This window comes from Corvus cornix, chromosome 7 (genome assembly GCF_000738735.6).
Source record: "Corvus cornix cornix isolate S_Up_H32 chromosome 7, ASM73873v5, whole genome shotgun sequence".
Lineage (NCBI taxonomy): Eukaryota > Metazoa > Chordata > Aves > Passeriformes > Corvidae > Corvus > Corvus cornix.
Window position 1 is genome coordinate 34,539,723 of NC_046337.1, and position 17,362 is coordinate 34,557,084.

Here is a 17,362-nt window from a genome sequence, read left to right on the forward strand (position 1 = left end):
ATGTATCAGAACTTGGCATTTTACTTTAAATCCCTCAAAGCTCTCCAGAATGCAAGTCTGAAGGCAATAGCCCATGCATATTGTTACTCAGTCAAGTTTTCAACTTTCCAAAGGATAACCAGCATATCAATTTAAGATTTAAAAGGAGTAGGCTGGAATACAGTTCAAATAGTGACTTAAATGAGGCAATCTTCCCCTTCTTGCCCCAGTCTTAAACTTCAGATACAAAACTGACACCTGGTCCCACTTTGCAGGAAGCAAAGTAAGCATGTTGAACCCTACTTGTAATAAATTCCCTGTGCTCTCCTTTTGCTGCTTTCTTCTCCCAAACACAGATGCTTCTCAGTGCTCTCTTGCTAAGCCAACTATCTCAGCCAAAGAGATGAACATTTTATTACTTTGTTTTTTCCTCCCAATATGTAGTCAGGCACATGTGGATCTACATTATGCTCTGCTTACCCTCAGAAGTATCAGAAAACAATGGATTTCAGACACAATTTAAGGTTGCTTTAAAAAAATACATCTACAGTATAAACTGTGCTGATTTTGAGGAAATATGATGACCCGTCAGGAAGTGCACAAACAGTACAGCAACAAACACTTGCTGAAGGCCTTTGTGCTTAACTTGAAACATGACAGATGCCATTTTGTGCATAGCAAGGAGTTACAGAATTTAACTTTAAAACCACACCATTCTCACCTGGAAAGCCTTATGCTCTAACTCAAGAATTGGAATAGGCATAAGGAATCAATTACCCTGGCAGGCTGGGCACTCAGGTCAGGATTGCTGCATGCTCTTAAGCCAGCTTGGAAAGCATAAGCAACCCCTCTTCTAAAGCTGTGAGAGTGAATAAAAGGCTTCAAACCTTTTTATCACACATCTCAGCCTTTCAGCAGCACTGCAATTCAAGTGTTTACAAAGAAAACAAGATCCTTGAAAGTGTAACACAGGATATATTAAAACCACACACTTCTAAAGGTCTGGTATGCTGACAATAAATTGTTATTGAATAAAAAAAGGAACTTCCTTAGATCTCTTAGGTATTCATGTACTTTTTCATGCATGCATGAATAGTTACAAAATACAGCATGCATGAATAGTTACAAAAAATTCCTTAGTTTAATCAGTGGTTAAATAAACTGAAAATTACGAGATGTTACAACAACTTGGAATTAAATTTGGAAATGACACTAAAAGAACAAGTCATATGAAAAAAAAAATCTAGGTCAATTAGTGATATTTTAATAGTATGACTACTTGGAGAAAGTAGTATATATTATTACATTTATTAAAACCTCTTTCCAGAAAGAGTTGCACAGGTACCAAGTGGTTCCCCTGACACTGTTTGCTGTTTTGAATATACATGAAACTAATTTCTTTGACATGTCCCCATTTCCAAATTTTTTCATTGCATCAACTTTATTATTTGTCTGTGTTGCTGTAGATGTGAGGTTTATTTATCAGAACACAGACTTTTATAATAAATTGTTACTGCTGAGCCAGAGGGAAAGATATATGTAAAAATGAGGAAAACTAACAAAGAAAAAAGGACCTGAAGCCTTTCATCCATGCAAACTAAACAATAGATGCATACACACATCATTAAGAAATAAGTCCTTACAGAGTACTAAGATAGATTTGAGATTTTCCTGCAACATTTGGAGAGTCAACAGTCTTGGGTAAGGGCTTCACGAACACCTGGAAATCTTGAGAAACATTTCTCTTCCCACTGATGATAAAGAGACTTGACTTCTAACTTACGGTATCTAACACAGAAATGAACAGTCTGCATAAAGTCCTGAACATTCAGCTGTCGAAGAATGTGGGATACACACATACTGGCTGTGCAAACTTATTACAAAAGAACAGTAAAATTCTCAACTTCATAGGTTTGATGCAGTTATTTTAAAAAGATGGCATGCAGAAACATAGGTATTAAATATGCTAAAGGAAGCTTAACCAGAAAACTACTGCCTTCCCACCCACCAGTTTCCAAGGTTACCTTAAGCTCAGCAACCTGCGAAGAGATGTGCCACATCAGACTTTCACTTAAGAACTTCATGCCATATGGTCCCAGAAGTTCAGAAAGGGCTCTCATTTCTGAGAAATAAAAGAAACTGTTATACTTCAAACATTCCGTCTTCATTTATTTGCAGCCCATCATGTCTCTAGCGTGGTGTTTTAAGTGCAAAAATATTTTATCCCTAAGTGTAACTTTAAAGACAAGAATTTGTATGGTAGTAGAATTGAAGCAGTAGTCACCAACACATAATATACCCATTTCTTTAGCTTAAATGCAACGCTACTTTGACCAAAAATAGGAAAAGTGAGGCAAGAGGCAGCATGAATGAAAAGTACTTAAAATACTACTGAAGGCTAACAAATGTTAACTCTAAGACTTAGCTGTTATTTCAGTAACATTTGCTCTGAGAGTTACTGTTATTCCAGTAACTCAAGCAATACAATAACTGTCCTTCACAAATATTGAGTAGAAATATCAAAGTTTACCTGATATGTCAGAGTATTCCTCAGCATTAAATGTCAATTCATTTTCTGTAGGCAAATTCACAAATGCCTTCATGGCTGGGAAATAGGCTATGTGACCATTGCTGACTTGCCGTAGCAAAGTTTCCAAATACCTTATCAGAAAGGGGAAAAGTTTTAGATGAAAAGGCACATGTTCATGGATACTCTATATAGATGAAGTATAGTTGTGTGACAAGGGACAGCAAGGCTCATAGACTGAAGCTTTATTTTCATAGTTCAACTGATGCCTGCATTTTACTCTGTATCTTGTCCCTATAAAAAGTGTCAGAAGTTTGCCAACAGGCAAACTTTAAACTGCTTTTAACAGGTATAGAGAGAAGTAAACATGTGATGTTGGAAACTTAGCAAATAACTCCACTTCTCCAATTCCAGATTTTTCATTAAACAGCAGTAACAAAAAATCTCTAAAAAATTTGTAACAAGCATTCATATAATTACTTACCAATTTGTGTACAGACTGGTAATGGTTGGCTCACCATGACTATCTAAATGCTGGGTTTGCTGAAGCAGAACATTGTTGAACACTCGTGTAATGTCGATCTGTACATAGTTTTCTATTGACTGGAGGACTGTCATATAGGCTCTTACACTGGTCAACAGCTCTGAAGGCTTTGCAATCTCCTGTGTTGCTTGATTGTACATAGTCATTCCAACAATTGACCTTTTAGAAACAAAAGGATTAGAAACAAATAAATTCATTTTTTAGTAAAAATTCAACAAAGAAGGAACTCTAAAGATGATTTCATATCCACGGAAATTCATAGAATCATAGAATGGCCTGGGTTGGCTTAAAGACCAGCTAGTTCTACACCTACCCCCCGCCCCCCGCCATGGGCAGGGACACCTTCCACTAGACCAGGTTGCTCAAGAACCCCATCCAACCTGGCCTGAAATACTTTCAAGCATGGAAAATATTCATTTTACTTGAATACTTCTCAAATCTGCAACTACAAAACTCTAATCAATACACATACTACATTGTCACTTTTAAAAACTCTTTTAGGTTCCAAAGACAGCTGTATCAGTGGTTCCAGCAAAAATTTCATGAGACTAAGAGTACTCACCAAGTACTTTTCAAAGAAAGCTTTTTTCCCCCTATCTCTCTCTCTCTCTCTCTCTCTCTATCTATCTATATATATATATATGAGTGATCCACACTGTGCAAGGCTTATGTAACAAATATTTTGGAAAATAAATTAATGTTGACATCTTTTAAAATGAAGAACTTCTGGGAAACGCAAGAGCAATCATGTATTGAAGTATTCAAAGCATATTAACTCAAAAAATTATTTCACCAAAGCTGCTGTTATAATTTTAGTTTGAAATATCTTTAAAAAAACCAAACAGCTATAGTGTAGTATGAATTGAAAAATATATCCAATTTATACATTAAGTAAATAAATAGAAATCCTATTAATGAAAAATACATCTCCCTTTAGCTAACACAGTGGTTTCTATCTTTAATCAAGGAGTCAAGAAATTGCAGGACATACTTTAATTTGTTCAAATTCTCACTATAAATAAAACCAGGCTTCTAATAACAGATGTTCATAGGCTAGCTTTCAAGCTTGAACAGAACTGCATGAAGGACTGTATATTCTATTTTAACATACACGGACATGGACCTTACTCAGTATGTCACTGGAACCAGATCCTCAAACAAACTCTATCAGGGGGATCCTTAAAAGCGAAGTCTTCTTAGTAAATAAATACTTGTTGTAGTGTTTACTTTAAGCTTATAATGGTCTCAGACTTTAAGAGCTAAGCTTTTAAGTAGTATGTACTTTTCAAAAGCAGAACAGGAATAAAAAAAAAGAAATCGTTAGATCACGACCTTCATCGTGAGTTAGTCTGGAGGAGAACACCACATTATTTAAAGTAACTTGTTGCTTGGACATATGTAAGTAAGTATTTTCTACAGTTTGCTTCTGAGGCAGTCTCTTATCTTAAAATAAATTCAAAATTGATACAATAACAAGATTAAACGGCATAATAATAAGCTCCAGTCCAATCACACGTGACACATAGCAGTTCGAAACAGTAAACAAATCCTAATAGTGAAACACAAACACTGTCTTTAAAGGAACACTGCAAACCTCTGAAAGAAATGCCACTTGAAGGTCTGAAAAATAATTAGAAATTGAATATCTATTCTGCTCAGCTAACAAGTTTCATTTGTTTCATGAAGCAAGAAGGAGGAAAGCAGTCTCAAAATAATGTGTCTGTTGCTTCAACCCCAGTTTACAAGCTGACCTCCCCCAAATTAAAATAATAAGCCAACAGTGGTCTAAGTTCATAAACCTGAAGAGCTGACTTCTTAAAATGTCATGAAGTTATCTTCACTTTTATGCCTCCATATCTTATTGATGGAATGCTCCAGTGACCTAATATTATGTCTTGATGATTAAACTGATTAAGCCTTATACCCTGCTTGAAATATATAACTAGTAATTTTTGGTATAAAATAGTAGGATAGATGGCTCATTTAATATGAAGTCCTCTCCAGAAGTTGCCATTTGCCTATTTCTGTAAAAAATTATGAGAAGATCAAGGTAAGAACAGACAGCAATATCAAGCATCAACACTTTTTATAAAAAAAAAAAAAAAAAAAAAAAAAAGTAATTGCACATATTCTCAGTTGGCTTTGTCAGGTCTTGCCTTCTGATTTTTAGACTTCCTTTCAGCAAGGCACTGGACTCAAACACTTGAAAACAACCCAGCACTGTGCAAAAGAATGGTGGGAATACATGTCTTCATAAATACCTAAAACCAGCCATCACCAGCTCCTACAAAATACACAGGACTGGGAATGCAGGATCTGGCTGTTAAATAGATTATATGGATTTCAATATATTTTGTTTTAAAACAGGAACTGACTATTGTGTATGTCTGCATATGTACCTTAATCATTGAGCTGGAATTCTAGTCATGGTTTTCACAATCCACCTTTAAAACCTAGTTTAATGTAGTAAGTACACAGTATTTCCAACATAAACTAGCAAAGGCTTATCTTGTGTATCAATGCTTCTAACTCTACAATATTTCTTACTTGGTAAAGCGGATTTCCAGGTGAGATGTCAAATATTCTCTTGGGGTAAACGTATGTTCCCAAACCACCATGTTTGGTACATAATTGATAGAGAAGCAGAGCTCAGAAAGTGCAGTATGCAGTTTGTCCAGGCTTTAGAATAGACAAGAAATTAAGAAAAATATTTAATATAACGTAAGTGTATATTATAATGGAAGGCACATGCTGAATGGATAATGCCTCAAAAGGAGGTACAGGTCTAACCCTTCATTATCATGCTCTGCTTTGAGGCATTTTTCTAGCATATTTAAAAACCAGTATTTTGGCCAAGAACACATCCTACAATTACATACTGATCTGCATTGCATACAGTGATATGAGATTTATTTTTTTAAGAGAGATATATATACACATATATGTTCCCCCCCCCCCAAAAAAAAGACTAGACTGTTAAAGTGACTTTTCCCTAACTGAACTAAACAATACAAATAATGTTTCCTAGTAGGCAGTAATAAAAACCTAAAAATATTGGGGGAACGAATCTTAAACTAAGTTCTTTTCCATCAACCTCTCTAATCTTTACATTTCTCTGCTATTTGGTTGTTCCAGCTGTAGCAAAACCACTTGCCCCCCTTCAGTAGTGTGTGAATTTAGGCACCCCCAATCACAACACTTCCCTTTTTTTAGCTTACTTCCTCTTCATACTTTTATCACACTACCATCCTGATCTCTGATCTCTCCTTACACCTATCTTATAGCCATTCCTACCCTATAATCTCTTACACCCCAAACTGTATTTATTGACCTTTCCTCTTACCTCTTCCAGGTTTGCTTTTGGTTTTGTTACTGATTTGGTGATGCTCTCAGTTTTTCTACAGCCACTAACAAGGAAACCTTCCCCACTTGATTCAGGCACTGGTGCCACAACTCCATGTCAGCCATCAGCCTTACAGCAGCAAGAACTTCCTGCCCAGCCTGTACTTAAGAGTGCTAAAGGTAGAATCGAAGATGCCGCCTACTCCTTGGACTCACATGCCCACAATTAATATGACTATTCAGGAAGCCTAGCTCCAGCACAGGGATTCTTTCTGCTCAGGAAACAGCCAAGGGGATAAATTCAAGTGACAAACATTCCTATTACCTTTGTAACAAAAGTCAGTCTCTATACAAGCCACAGAAGCATCATAAGCTCACAAACCACAAAGCTGTAGAACTTACAGCCAATTAAAGTTATTCAAACAAATTAAGCAAGATGCATTGAATATGTAAAACACATTTTGACTTAGGATTCAAGGTGAAAGGAACAGAAGAAGCAGCTTACTTTGTCACAACCAATCTGTTTTTCCTCATGCTTTCTACTCCTGGTTTCTCCCTTTCAGGTTCTCCTTTCTTTCCAGTCTGTTTTTTTGACTTCTTGTTCACTGCTTGACTGATGGTTTTGGCACAATGTTTTGGCAACAACTGGTAAACAAAAAGAAATAGCCCCTCCAAATTAAAATCCAATTTTTTAGCACACTTCACCACACAAATAACTCATTCTTCCTTTGACACAATATTAGTATTAAAAATTCTTGCTCAAATCACCTTCAATTTTATGAACAGAAAGCTTACCCAAAACAGAGGGAAAACATGTGAACAGGAAATAGAACCATAAAAATCCAGAAAGTTGAATGGAGAAAATCTCAAAGGAGAATTAAAATAGACACAACCATACGCACCTGATCACTCAGTGTACATTGTTCTGTGCAAATGTCGGTGATAAGATTTCGAGCCTGCTTAGCCATTTCATCCAAGAACATGTTACACAAGGAAAGACTACGATCTCCGATATGATGTCGCTGTAAAAAAGGGAGAAAAGGAAGCAGAATTTTCAGTTTCCCATCGGTCTTACAGCACTGCAGAGAACAGTTCACTAATCATGTAACTAGGATATGGAAAATGATAAATTAATTATTCCTCAATAATCTTGACTCCAGGCTAATTTTTTTCTTTTTGGAAGCAATTTGAACCATGAAATTTTCAAAGTCACCATTAAAAATATTTTCTGTAGAAAGAGGCAAAACCAAAAATTTTGAAGAAGTAGGTTTTCATATTTAATTTTGGAGCAAATCTACTTTAATGTGTCCAATACTCCAAGGTCTCTGTGAATGTCCTCTTCATTAATTTGTACCAATACTAAGTCTAGGGGGAAAAGAGCATGCAACTCAAGCTACAGAGAAAGCAGTGTCCTTCAGACCACTGAAAAAGTCAATGATAAAGCCCTGCTACATTAATTTCTGGATTCTGTTCTTTTGTCACTGGATCTGCACAAGCACAGTCTCTGTCTTGCTGAAATCCTCCTTTCACCACTGATGTTTAGTTTCTATCAGCCACACTACGACACATTATACACAGCACAGCAAAGATTATTTTTCCAATACGATAATAGTTACCAAGGCATACAATTCAGAAACTGAATTTCAATTTCTGCTGGCTGGGACAAAATGTGCCTGCTGTAGCTGAATGCACAGTAACTAGTGTCCAGTGGACTTTGGCTACTGATTCTTTACTGTTACTATAATTGTTCTCAAAGATGTCTCTTGTCCTGAAGGGTTAAGCTTTCCTGGAAACCTTTTAGTGCTTGTCTAGTATAAATAGCATTAGCAGCTATTTAAAGCAAAGCACAAAAGGAAAATAACTATATAAATGTATATTGCAATGAAGTTTATGTTTAAATAAGTTATGTTAAATAGTATGTTTAATATACACAACCCCGTATTGTGTATATTACAATAAATTTATGCAACTAATTGTTTCAGATGAGCACTCTTAAGAAGGAAAACACATTTGCATGAGCACTACATAAATACGACCAAGTTAACTCCCAGACTAATTCCAAAGTCAAGGCACGTACAGGAAATGTACTAAAGGATTTATGCCATTACAACAAAAATAGAAAGAATTTCCTCAGATTCAAACTGCTTCCTTTAACAAAGGGTCCATTTCTTCAAGCAACACTGTATTTTTCAATTTCTAACTATAACCAACAGGGTTTCCATTACCCAGTTCTGACCAAAGCAAATCCTTGCATTATACTGTGTATCACTTTTTTTTTTTTCTTACTGAAGAAAACTATAACAAGCCATACAGAATCCCCAACTTCCTATTTTCTTCTCCTAACTATGAGTTTACAAACCATTTGACAGGAAAATGGTTGCTTCTAAGTTTTAATAGGCATATAGAATTTATTAGCATCTAAGCCTGAAAAGCCATCTAATTTTTGTATCTAACATAATCTCTCCTTAAAGCAAAGATCAAAATGCCTTCTCACTTCAGAACAGGATTTAGAGAGTTATGCATGAAGAGTCATGTAACAAGGTATCTACTTGTTTTACTTTCATTTTTACATTTTTAGCACTCTCCTCCCTCAAATCTTAAATTGCCATAACAAACACCTTCTTGAAGTGTTCGGCTCTAGTTCACTCTACATTGAATAAGAGATGAAAATAACTAAAATTTTAAAATTACCTCCTCAGGGCATAGTTCATGGGTACAGCTCATAAAGTGAGTACAAAGCAGTGGGAATGCAATTGAGTATCTTGATTGAGAGGGAAGCTCCAAACACTGCTGAAACATCTTCTCAAAAGCACGACTATAAAAACTGAACAGAATTAATCAGTTATTAATCAGACATTTAAATACAATATATATATTTTTGCTACAAATAAGGTTTATTTCACACAAATCAGATGCGATTAGCATCAGATTTGTAGTTATACCAAAAATTGCCCCATGCTTTCATAATGTTTGTTTTCTGCATTTACTTCTCATGCATTTTATTTGGACTTCTATTTTACACTATTATTATCATCATCATATTTTTATTCTGACATTTACCACATAAGCACTATAAAAACTTGCACTTTTTGCAAAAAAGAATTAAGGAAGAATCTGAAAATGGTTCGTGGTCAATTACATGACTACTTGGAGAATATCTCTGACAGATGTTCATAAATACCTTTTTCAAACTAATTCTTCTAGAAACCAAAAATTCCTATTGATTCTTCCACTGGCCTATCTTCCTACGTGTCTTGGGGATGGTGTATTATCCCATACCATTTTTGGGGATTTTGGTCTGTTTCGTTTTGTTTGTGTCTGGGGTGGCTGCTGTTCCCGCCCCACCCTCCATCCTCCCCAAGCTGTGCAGAGGGTGTTCGGGGGCAGGGGGGGCAGCCCCCCGGCAGGAAAATGAGGGTGTTCCTAGATCCTGGCAGGGCACGCACTGGCTCTGGGCTTCCCGACAGCAGAGCAGCAAAAGAAACCAAGCCGGCAAACTCAGTCACAGTGCCGAAGCAAAAAAAACCAAAAAAGCAGCAGGCAAAACCCACAGAAACAGCAGGACCCCTGGTCCGAGATACCGGCTGCATGTGTCCAGTTGAACCGCCTGCGCCGGAAGAAAGGGGCTGCCGCTCGCCCCGCCACCAACTCCCTCTGGGAACTGCGTCTTGGCTCCCAAACATCGCCATAGCCCCGGAACCAGGGAGGATGGGGGTGGGGCGGGGACAGCTGCCACCCCTGGGCACAAATCAAAACAAAACAGATCAAACCCCCAAAAATGGTATTGGATAATAAACCATCCCCAAGATATTCCATCCCTTATCCCATACCAGGGAGGATGGGGGCTGGGGCACAGACAGCAGCCATCCTAGGCACAAACACAACAAAACAGATCAAAATCCTCGAAAATGGTATGGGATAATCGACCATCCCCAAGACACTATGAAGTGTGCTGTTTAAAAACTACACTTGCAAGGACAAACCAAACAGTAAGTAATAAAAAAATTGTACCGTCAGGTTAGTAGCATACCAAAAGATAGAAAGATCTGAGGTTTCAACCAACATCTCCACCAAAGAATCTACCATTTTTGTGTGGAAAATAATTGTGTTCATCATTTTTCCTAGTTCTCTATGGTCCGCAAGACCAAGTGAAGCTTTAGAAACACTGGTGTAGGCCTGGAAAGACACAACACAATTTATATGTTATATCTGCAGCTGCTTTTTTGCAAATTCCATTGCTATTGCTCAATACCAATGTTAAATACTGCTTGCGCAGTATTTAAAGACCATGTAGGTATCCTTCTCTTTCCACTACAGCTTAAAAAAAGCAAACTGCCTTTCAGTGAAGTCTCTAAATATCCATTGAATACAACACTAATTCACAGATAAACTGCAGAACAAATGTATTGACAAAACACAAACTTGTAAGCACTCCTTTACCAGCATAGGCAGGCTGAATCACACTCTGCACACCCACCAAATGGCTCAGCCTCAACACATTCTATTTCTGAACTGTTATAAACACCCCCAAGGGATGATTTGCAAAAAGTGCCCAAAGCAGATAAAGCTATATGAAGACATAGCAAATTATCTGTTAAAGTATTTGTTTAAGAGTAGGTTATTTTAAGATAGCCTGTCACCCACTTGCAGTGTGACAGTAATCTAGAACAGTAGTAATCTATGAAATATTTTGGTTTTAAGTCAGTGAAGTGTCATGCATATTTATCAATTCTTACCTGCAATCTAAACCAATCTAATCTCATTCCTCTGAAGTCAAATACCTCTCCATCTTCAACTGCATCAGGGAAAAATATAGAACAGAAAACCCTTAGAAAACAATTACAAATTCAGATATACTATATCAGACCTTCTAAAAACCCCAAAGTAGTAAAGAATGATATGGGTAATGAACCTCATGTTTTTACCCAAGAATTTTGATCCAGTGCAGTTACAGCAAAAGAAATTAAAATACCTAGATGAAAATATGTGTAATGTTTTCTATATTAAAAGGTAGGATTACTACCCAATAGCATTCTTTGGAAAAGGGACACACCACAAGAAGCAAATATAAAAATGAAAGAGAAACAAAGGAACAAATGCACTTTATCTGCTTCTACTGATTACAGGAAACAAAAGTGATGAAGCTTTTCAGAGGAATCTGCCAGTCTGTTACCAATTTTCCAAGATCATTTAAACTTACCTTGTTTCACACTTAGTGAAGTCATTGTGTTTACAAAAGAGGACATGATGATTGATTCATCTTCTGGGCACACTGAAAGATTCTAAAATAAATGCTGTTATTATTATTATTATTACTTTAAACTTGGTTTACGAAACAATGTCAGTACCCATGCCCCGTTCATCAGCTATACTCTGAAATGTTCAAAAACCTACACAAAATAATTCAATCAATGGAATATTTCAAATAGTGCTATTTAGTAGTTTTCATGTTTTAATTCATTGGTTGATGACAAATACCCAGAAAAGATTGCTTCTAAAGCAACATCAGCTCAACAAGAGAAAATCTTTCAGTAAATGTAGCCATGCTACATTTTCTGTCCTGTCTGCAAAGAAAACCTGGCCATGGCAGGATATAATGGAGCCCATGTCAGCATCACTTTGCCTCCAAAAAATTCCTCTCTCAATTTTTTTTTCACAAAAAATTCGAAAATTTTTTACTAAACATTCAAATTTTACAAAATCCAACAAAAATCATTTTAGTTTTAGCCACTAATAGGATCACATTTCTGTTAAATAATGCAACACAGAAGTTTCTCATAATTCCAGCAATAACTGACATTGAAACCTAAAGGCTGAAAAAATCTAAATTACCACTCTATCACTTGTATAATCTGGTGCTTGATAGCTATTATGAATTAATGACAACTAAAATTCACGTCCATTTTTTCCCCTCATTTCAGTTTGGGCTCCATCTAGTGGGGTCACTAGGGAATACAACCAAAGCACTTAAAGTTTATCATTTCTTGGTTGGTCTAAATAAGAAAAGGTTTCTACACAAGTCCTTCAGTGACAGTACCTGTTTCACTGTCTCTAAATATAAGTGCTTCATAATATTCCTATATGAATACTGAAGTATATAAATTCATACCACTCATAATGGTATGAAGCTGTGTCAGGGGAGGTTTAGGTTGGATCTTAGGAAAAGTTTCCTCCCCCAGAGGGTGGTCAGGCACTGAGCAGGATTCCTGGGGCTTGGGTCAGAGCCCAAATACTGCCAGAGCTCAAGGATCATTTGGACAATGCTTTCAGGCACGGGGGGGATTGTTGGAAAACTGTGTCCTGTGCAGGGCTAGGAACTGGACTTCAATGAGCCTTGTGGGTTCCTTCCAACTGGGATATTCTGTGATTCTATATACAAACCGAAAGTACAACTCTAAATCCCAGAATTAAAGAACAAGTTAATTTGTTTTATTCCATAAAGTTCATCAAAATCCACAAACTGGGATGCCTTTCATGAAGTCATTTTGGACAAAAAGCCCTTGTTAAAATTTGCATTTAAGAACCCAGAACCATGATGTTGCCATACCTGCACGAGCTCATTTAAGACCACTGCATCAAAGCCAGAGAGATACTGTACATAGTATCTCTGCATCACTGGTCCGTATTTTCGCACATGTGCCCTGAGCTCCTCCATGTAGAATATTAGCTCAGCTATGTGCCTAGGCAAAAAGACAAGAAAAATCTTACAAGTATCACTCAAATTATTAAAATTTCTATCAGTGGGATGCTTTTCAAGGGGATTTCCTCCTACACCTTGCTTTTAAAACAATTACCAATAGGTAATTTCGGTATGAAAATATTTGTTGATGTTGTAAAAGGAGCTCACATAGGTAATTTTCTCTGCAAGACAAAATCCACTCAACAGCGACTAAGTTAGCAGGATACCATCATAGTAGTCCTCAAAGGTTTGTATAAATATTCAGTTCTTTTTTTGAATACGAAGTCCTTCTGTAAATCTCAACTTGAAAAAAATTTGTTTCTCAAAAAGTGGTAAAACCTGAAAAATACAAGTTTAATAATGGCTTTTCTGGTTTTTTTTCAAGCCATGAGGATGGTTAAGATGGTTTCAGAAAGGCTCTGGAACCTCCATCTTTCCTTAGCACCTAAGTCCAGCGGAGAGAACCCAAGATTTTCCCACTCCAGCTCTATAAATGGCCTTGTGATTGTTACTTGTTTAAATTCCTGCAGTCTTTCAGTTCAACCTTGTGTTCAATAATCTTGAGAAGTCTCCTGCCTAACCACACTTGTAAGATCTCGTAATCATATTTCTCATTTTTACCATCTGTTTAGGGTGAACTAACGCCATATTACATAAATAAAGCTTAGCTGATTTAAAAGACAGTTCTGCTATAAGAGACATTCTACAAATCAACAAATAAAGCTTTTTGAAAGTTTTCTTGCCTCCTTCATTGATTTGATCAATGCAACACAAAAAAGCTTTATTTTTGCCTATTCAGAGTTAAAAAACCAAAACTTAAATAGAATATTTTTATTTTATAAATGAATTTTCACTGATGTGCTCCAATTTCTAGGACAGTATTTCCAGTTTTCTGTTTTGATGGGACACTTAATACTCCCAAGTAAAAATTTTCTGAACATTCCTAACTGCTCCATATAGCCAACCTTTCCTGAGATTCCATTGCCTTCAAATTTATTTTGTCTGTGAAATTCTAGTACTGAAGGTATTGCATTAAAAATGAACATACTTATCTATGAAATCATCTGCGCTCTTCTTTGGCATATTATCTGCATGACGAAGAAGCCAAATAATTTCATCACGAGCAAAGGATAATGCCATAAATACAAAAAGTGCCTGAAAAACAAAAGTTGTTCACAAACTTATCAATATATACAGCAGCTGGATAGTTTATGCACTCAAGAGGCAACTAGTCTCTAAAACCCAAGAATTTAAAAAATTAAGTAGGTTTTGTCAGAGTGAAGTGAGGGGTCTTTTCCCCCCAAAGAAAATAAATATTGGATTTACCATTGAGAAACACACTGGAAAATTGCACAAATGCAAACCATAAGAGCCATCATTACCTTGGGCCCCAACAGGCCTGGCTGATCAGACAAGACAGTGGCCAGTTCTTTGAGTGCAGAACGTAAAAACTTGCGTCTCTCTCTATGCATTGAACCGCTGCATCAAAAGAACATACATTATCCACTATGCTAGCCACAGAACATTTGATTTTCAAAAGCATTTAAGATCAAGCGTAGGCAGATTATTATACCAACTTCAAAAGTTCATAATTTTGAAGAATGTGGTTCAAAAAATTGGCATCCTCATCACCAACACCGTATATTCTTGAAGTATCATTAAATTTAAACCCCAAGTTCTCTGCCCCCTCTCTGTGATACGCATTTGACTACATTAAAACATTTCTATTTAATCTGCATTCACATTTGGTAACCAGACAAAACATAACTAAAGAATAAACTAAATGATTCCATCCTGATAATTTGAAAAATAATCTAAAACTTGGGAAGTTCAATTGGTAATGACATTAAGCAAATCCAGATTTAAAAGAACAATCAGTACATGATCTCATTTGAAAATGCATTACTAATTCAGCATTTCACAAATTCTGTTTGTACAATCTTTGTAAGTTTGTTTTAAGAAAACCAATACTAAAATCTGTCAGAAAAATTTTTTAAGACACTTACGCATGTGAAACAGCAGCTTCTTTGCACTCTCTGATGTCGTTAATACGCTTGTTGTAGCTACAAGTAAAAACCAATCAGATACGGTATAAGAATCAGTAGCACATTTTAGCAAGAGCTGAGTGGGACTTAAGAGGAGCTACAATGTAATCGCAAGCAGGGTACAGCAGAAAACTCACATCAGCTCCTGAGCAGAGCGAAATGCCAAAACTGGATATCCAAGGCAAAAATACTTTCTACCAAAGGGCTCCTGGTGTTTGCTGGTAGAGGTCTCAGCTTTGTTTCTGAGTTTTCATATAATGTACTGCAGAAACAGTGGCAGCAAGATGCAATTTCTCAAGCAAACTCTAGATTCGTAACATAATTTCCCCTCAGATTTGTGGGTGAGATCATTAATCCTAGAGACTTGCCATTTTAGAGACTGATTCACCAGGCTTTCAGTACTGAGATCAAAAAAGGTGTGGTGGTTATGAAATCAGGTCCCTAAAATTTATGCATTAAAGAAACAGTCAAGATACCAAGGGGGAAAAAAAAAAATCTTTGTGTACTTAAGCAGAACTTGTGTGAAGCAGAAGTAACCTGTTTGAAACAGTTCTTCAAGAAATAGGGTGTTTTTAGTAGAGATTCTGAAAGGAAAACAAAAGCTTACCCTCTTATGTTTACAAACAAATCTTCTGCAGCTTTGTGAATATGGAACACTTCGTCTCGAAACAGAGCCAAGCAAGAGCTGCTTTGAAGTGCAAGTTTCCAAAGATTCAAAGCTGTAGCATCACTATTTAGGATTCCATGGCACAAAATAAACCCAACTTCAGAAGTTCACATTGATGTATGTCACAAACCAGATGCACAAAGACAGTAAGAGAACAGTGAGATTATTATGTATTTTGTCTTAAATAGTTTGCATAGATCATTAATAAACTCTTTAATGAATAACATTTTCTAATACATAAAAAATACCTCCCTATTTCTAATGGAGGTATTTTTGCAAAATTAATTACTTCATGCTGATAGTACTTGACTATTTTCATCAGAATAACTAAAGCCCTCACTTCCAGTCAAGTCTGGAACATACTGATGACAAACTCTATTCCAGCAGCATGCGCTGAATTCTAGCTTCACTGCATGTATGTACAAATGAGATTTAATCAAGTCCTCCAGAATCTTATTCGAATACAACAGGTATCGTACAGTACAGAAAGCAAGCAGTCTTTTAAATGTTAACCGATTTTTTAATACAACCATGAGCCATTTCAGAATATTTTACTCACAAATGATCCATTTTTCCATTGCATCCAGAGATAGGTATTCACATGGCATCTGTTAAAAAACCAGTAATTTGTAGCACACTAATTATAAGTACTTTTTACCAAAAAAGGACAAACAAAGCCTTAAATGCTGATGAATCATAGAAGGCTGCTGACCGCTAACAGCGATTCAGTGTTTCAGCACTTCAGAAACTGAGGGTTAAAATATTATGTGAGTTTCCATACCCTCCACCACCTTGAACAAATTTTGACAAATATTTATTTTCAATAAACATTGTATTTAACAATATTTAAGAACTAAAAGCTTTTGATGGATACTAATCATAACTTGACAGCCGTTAAAGCTTCAATTTTTTTCAGAAAGATAACCATTCATATCACAACTGAGGCAGCAAGAGCAAACAAAAATTTTAAAGGAAGGACCAGTTCTGATTTCCAGTCTCCTGGATCACAAACACCTGAGAGGATACACAGGATTCCTTCCCTCTACGGCTGCAGAAGTCAACATTGCTTCCCTTCATCTTTTGGTCAACAAATACTGAAACTGAAGGCACAAGTTAACGTAACAGAAGAAACTAATCAGCCTATTTACTTCTCTGATTAAAAGTCACATAGAGGTAATTCAAAAGGCAACTATTTTACAGAAAACCTTACTTAACTCTATCATATAATATAAATTAAAAGACCATACTGTGTCAGACTGTGCAGGATTAAGCATTGTACTGGGGGCACTGATGAGGCTCAGTAGTTGTGCATTTCTCCACTGGTCAGCTGAGAGATTTCGTCGAGGATACACCATCTGGAGTGAAATCAGAGCATCTGAAAGGGACTAGAAAGCAGGCTAATGGTTAGTTTGAATGGTTAGTACTATTTCATCAGTAGAGCTGTTTCCTCAGCATTATTACTAACAGTCATCAAAACATTTTAGTGAAGTAGTTCTGAAATTAAACCTGAGGTTAAACCCCATTGCATCTAGTTTATTTAACATATAAAAGACTACTCCAGGCTAGAGGAAAGATGCAA

General features: G+C 36.3%; 1 protein-coding gene across 5 annotated transcripts in view; it reads right to left on the reverse strand.

Annotated features, from left to right (window-relative positions):
* NCKAP1 (NCK associated protein 1) overlaps positions 1-17,362 on the reverse strand; it is a 61,545-nt gene that overhangs the window by 18,797 nt on the left and 25,386 nt on the right. For 4 of the 5 annotated variants that reach the window (XM_039555221.1, XM_039555220.1, XM_039555224.1 and 1 more), the window contains 17 exons: positions 17,031-17,168; positions 16,343-16,391; positions 15,724-15,880; positions 15,078-15,134; positions 14,454-14,550; positions 14,120-14,226; positions 12,940-13,072; positions 11,593-11,674; positions 11,129-11,187; positions 10,423-10,568; positions 9,084-9,216; positions 7,295-7,414; positions 6,898-7,037; positions 5,598-5,729; positions 2,991-3,209; positions 2,510-2,640; positions 2,004-2,101 (listed from right to left, as the gene is read on the reverse strand). In XM_039555221.1, the coding sequence (XP_039411155.1) occupies positions 2,004-2,101; positions 2,510-2,640; positions 2,991-3,209; positions 5,598-5,729; positions 6,898-7,037; positions 7,295-7,414; positions 9,084-9,216; positions 10,423-10,568; positions 11,129-11,187; positions 11,593-11,674; positions 12,940-13,072; positions 14,120-14,226; positions 14,454-14,550; positions 15,078-15,134; positions 15,724-15,880; positions 16,343-16,391; positions 17,031-17,168 (1,998 nt within the window). The remainder of the gene's footprint in view (positions 1-2,003; positions 2,102-2,509; positions 2,641-2,990; positions 3,210-5,597; positions 5,730-6,897; positions 7,038-7,294; positions 7,415-9,083; positions 9,217-10,422; positions 10,569-11,128; positions 11,188-11,592; positions 11,675-12,939; positions 13,073-14,119; positions 14,227-14,453; positions 14,551-15,077; positions 15,135-15,723; positions 15,881-16,342; positions 16,392-17,030; positions 17,169-17,362) is intronic. The other variant, XM_039555225.1, reaches the window with a different exon arrangement.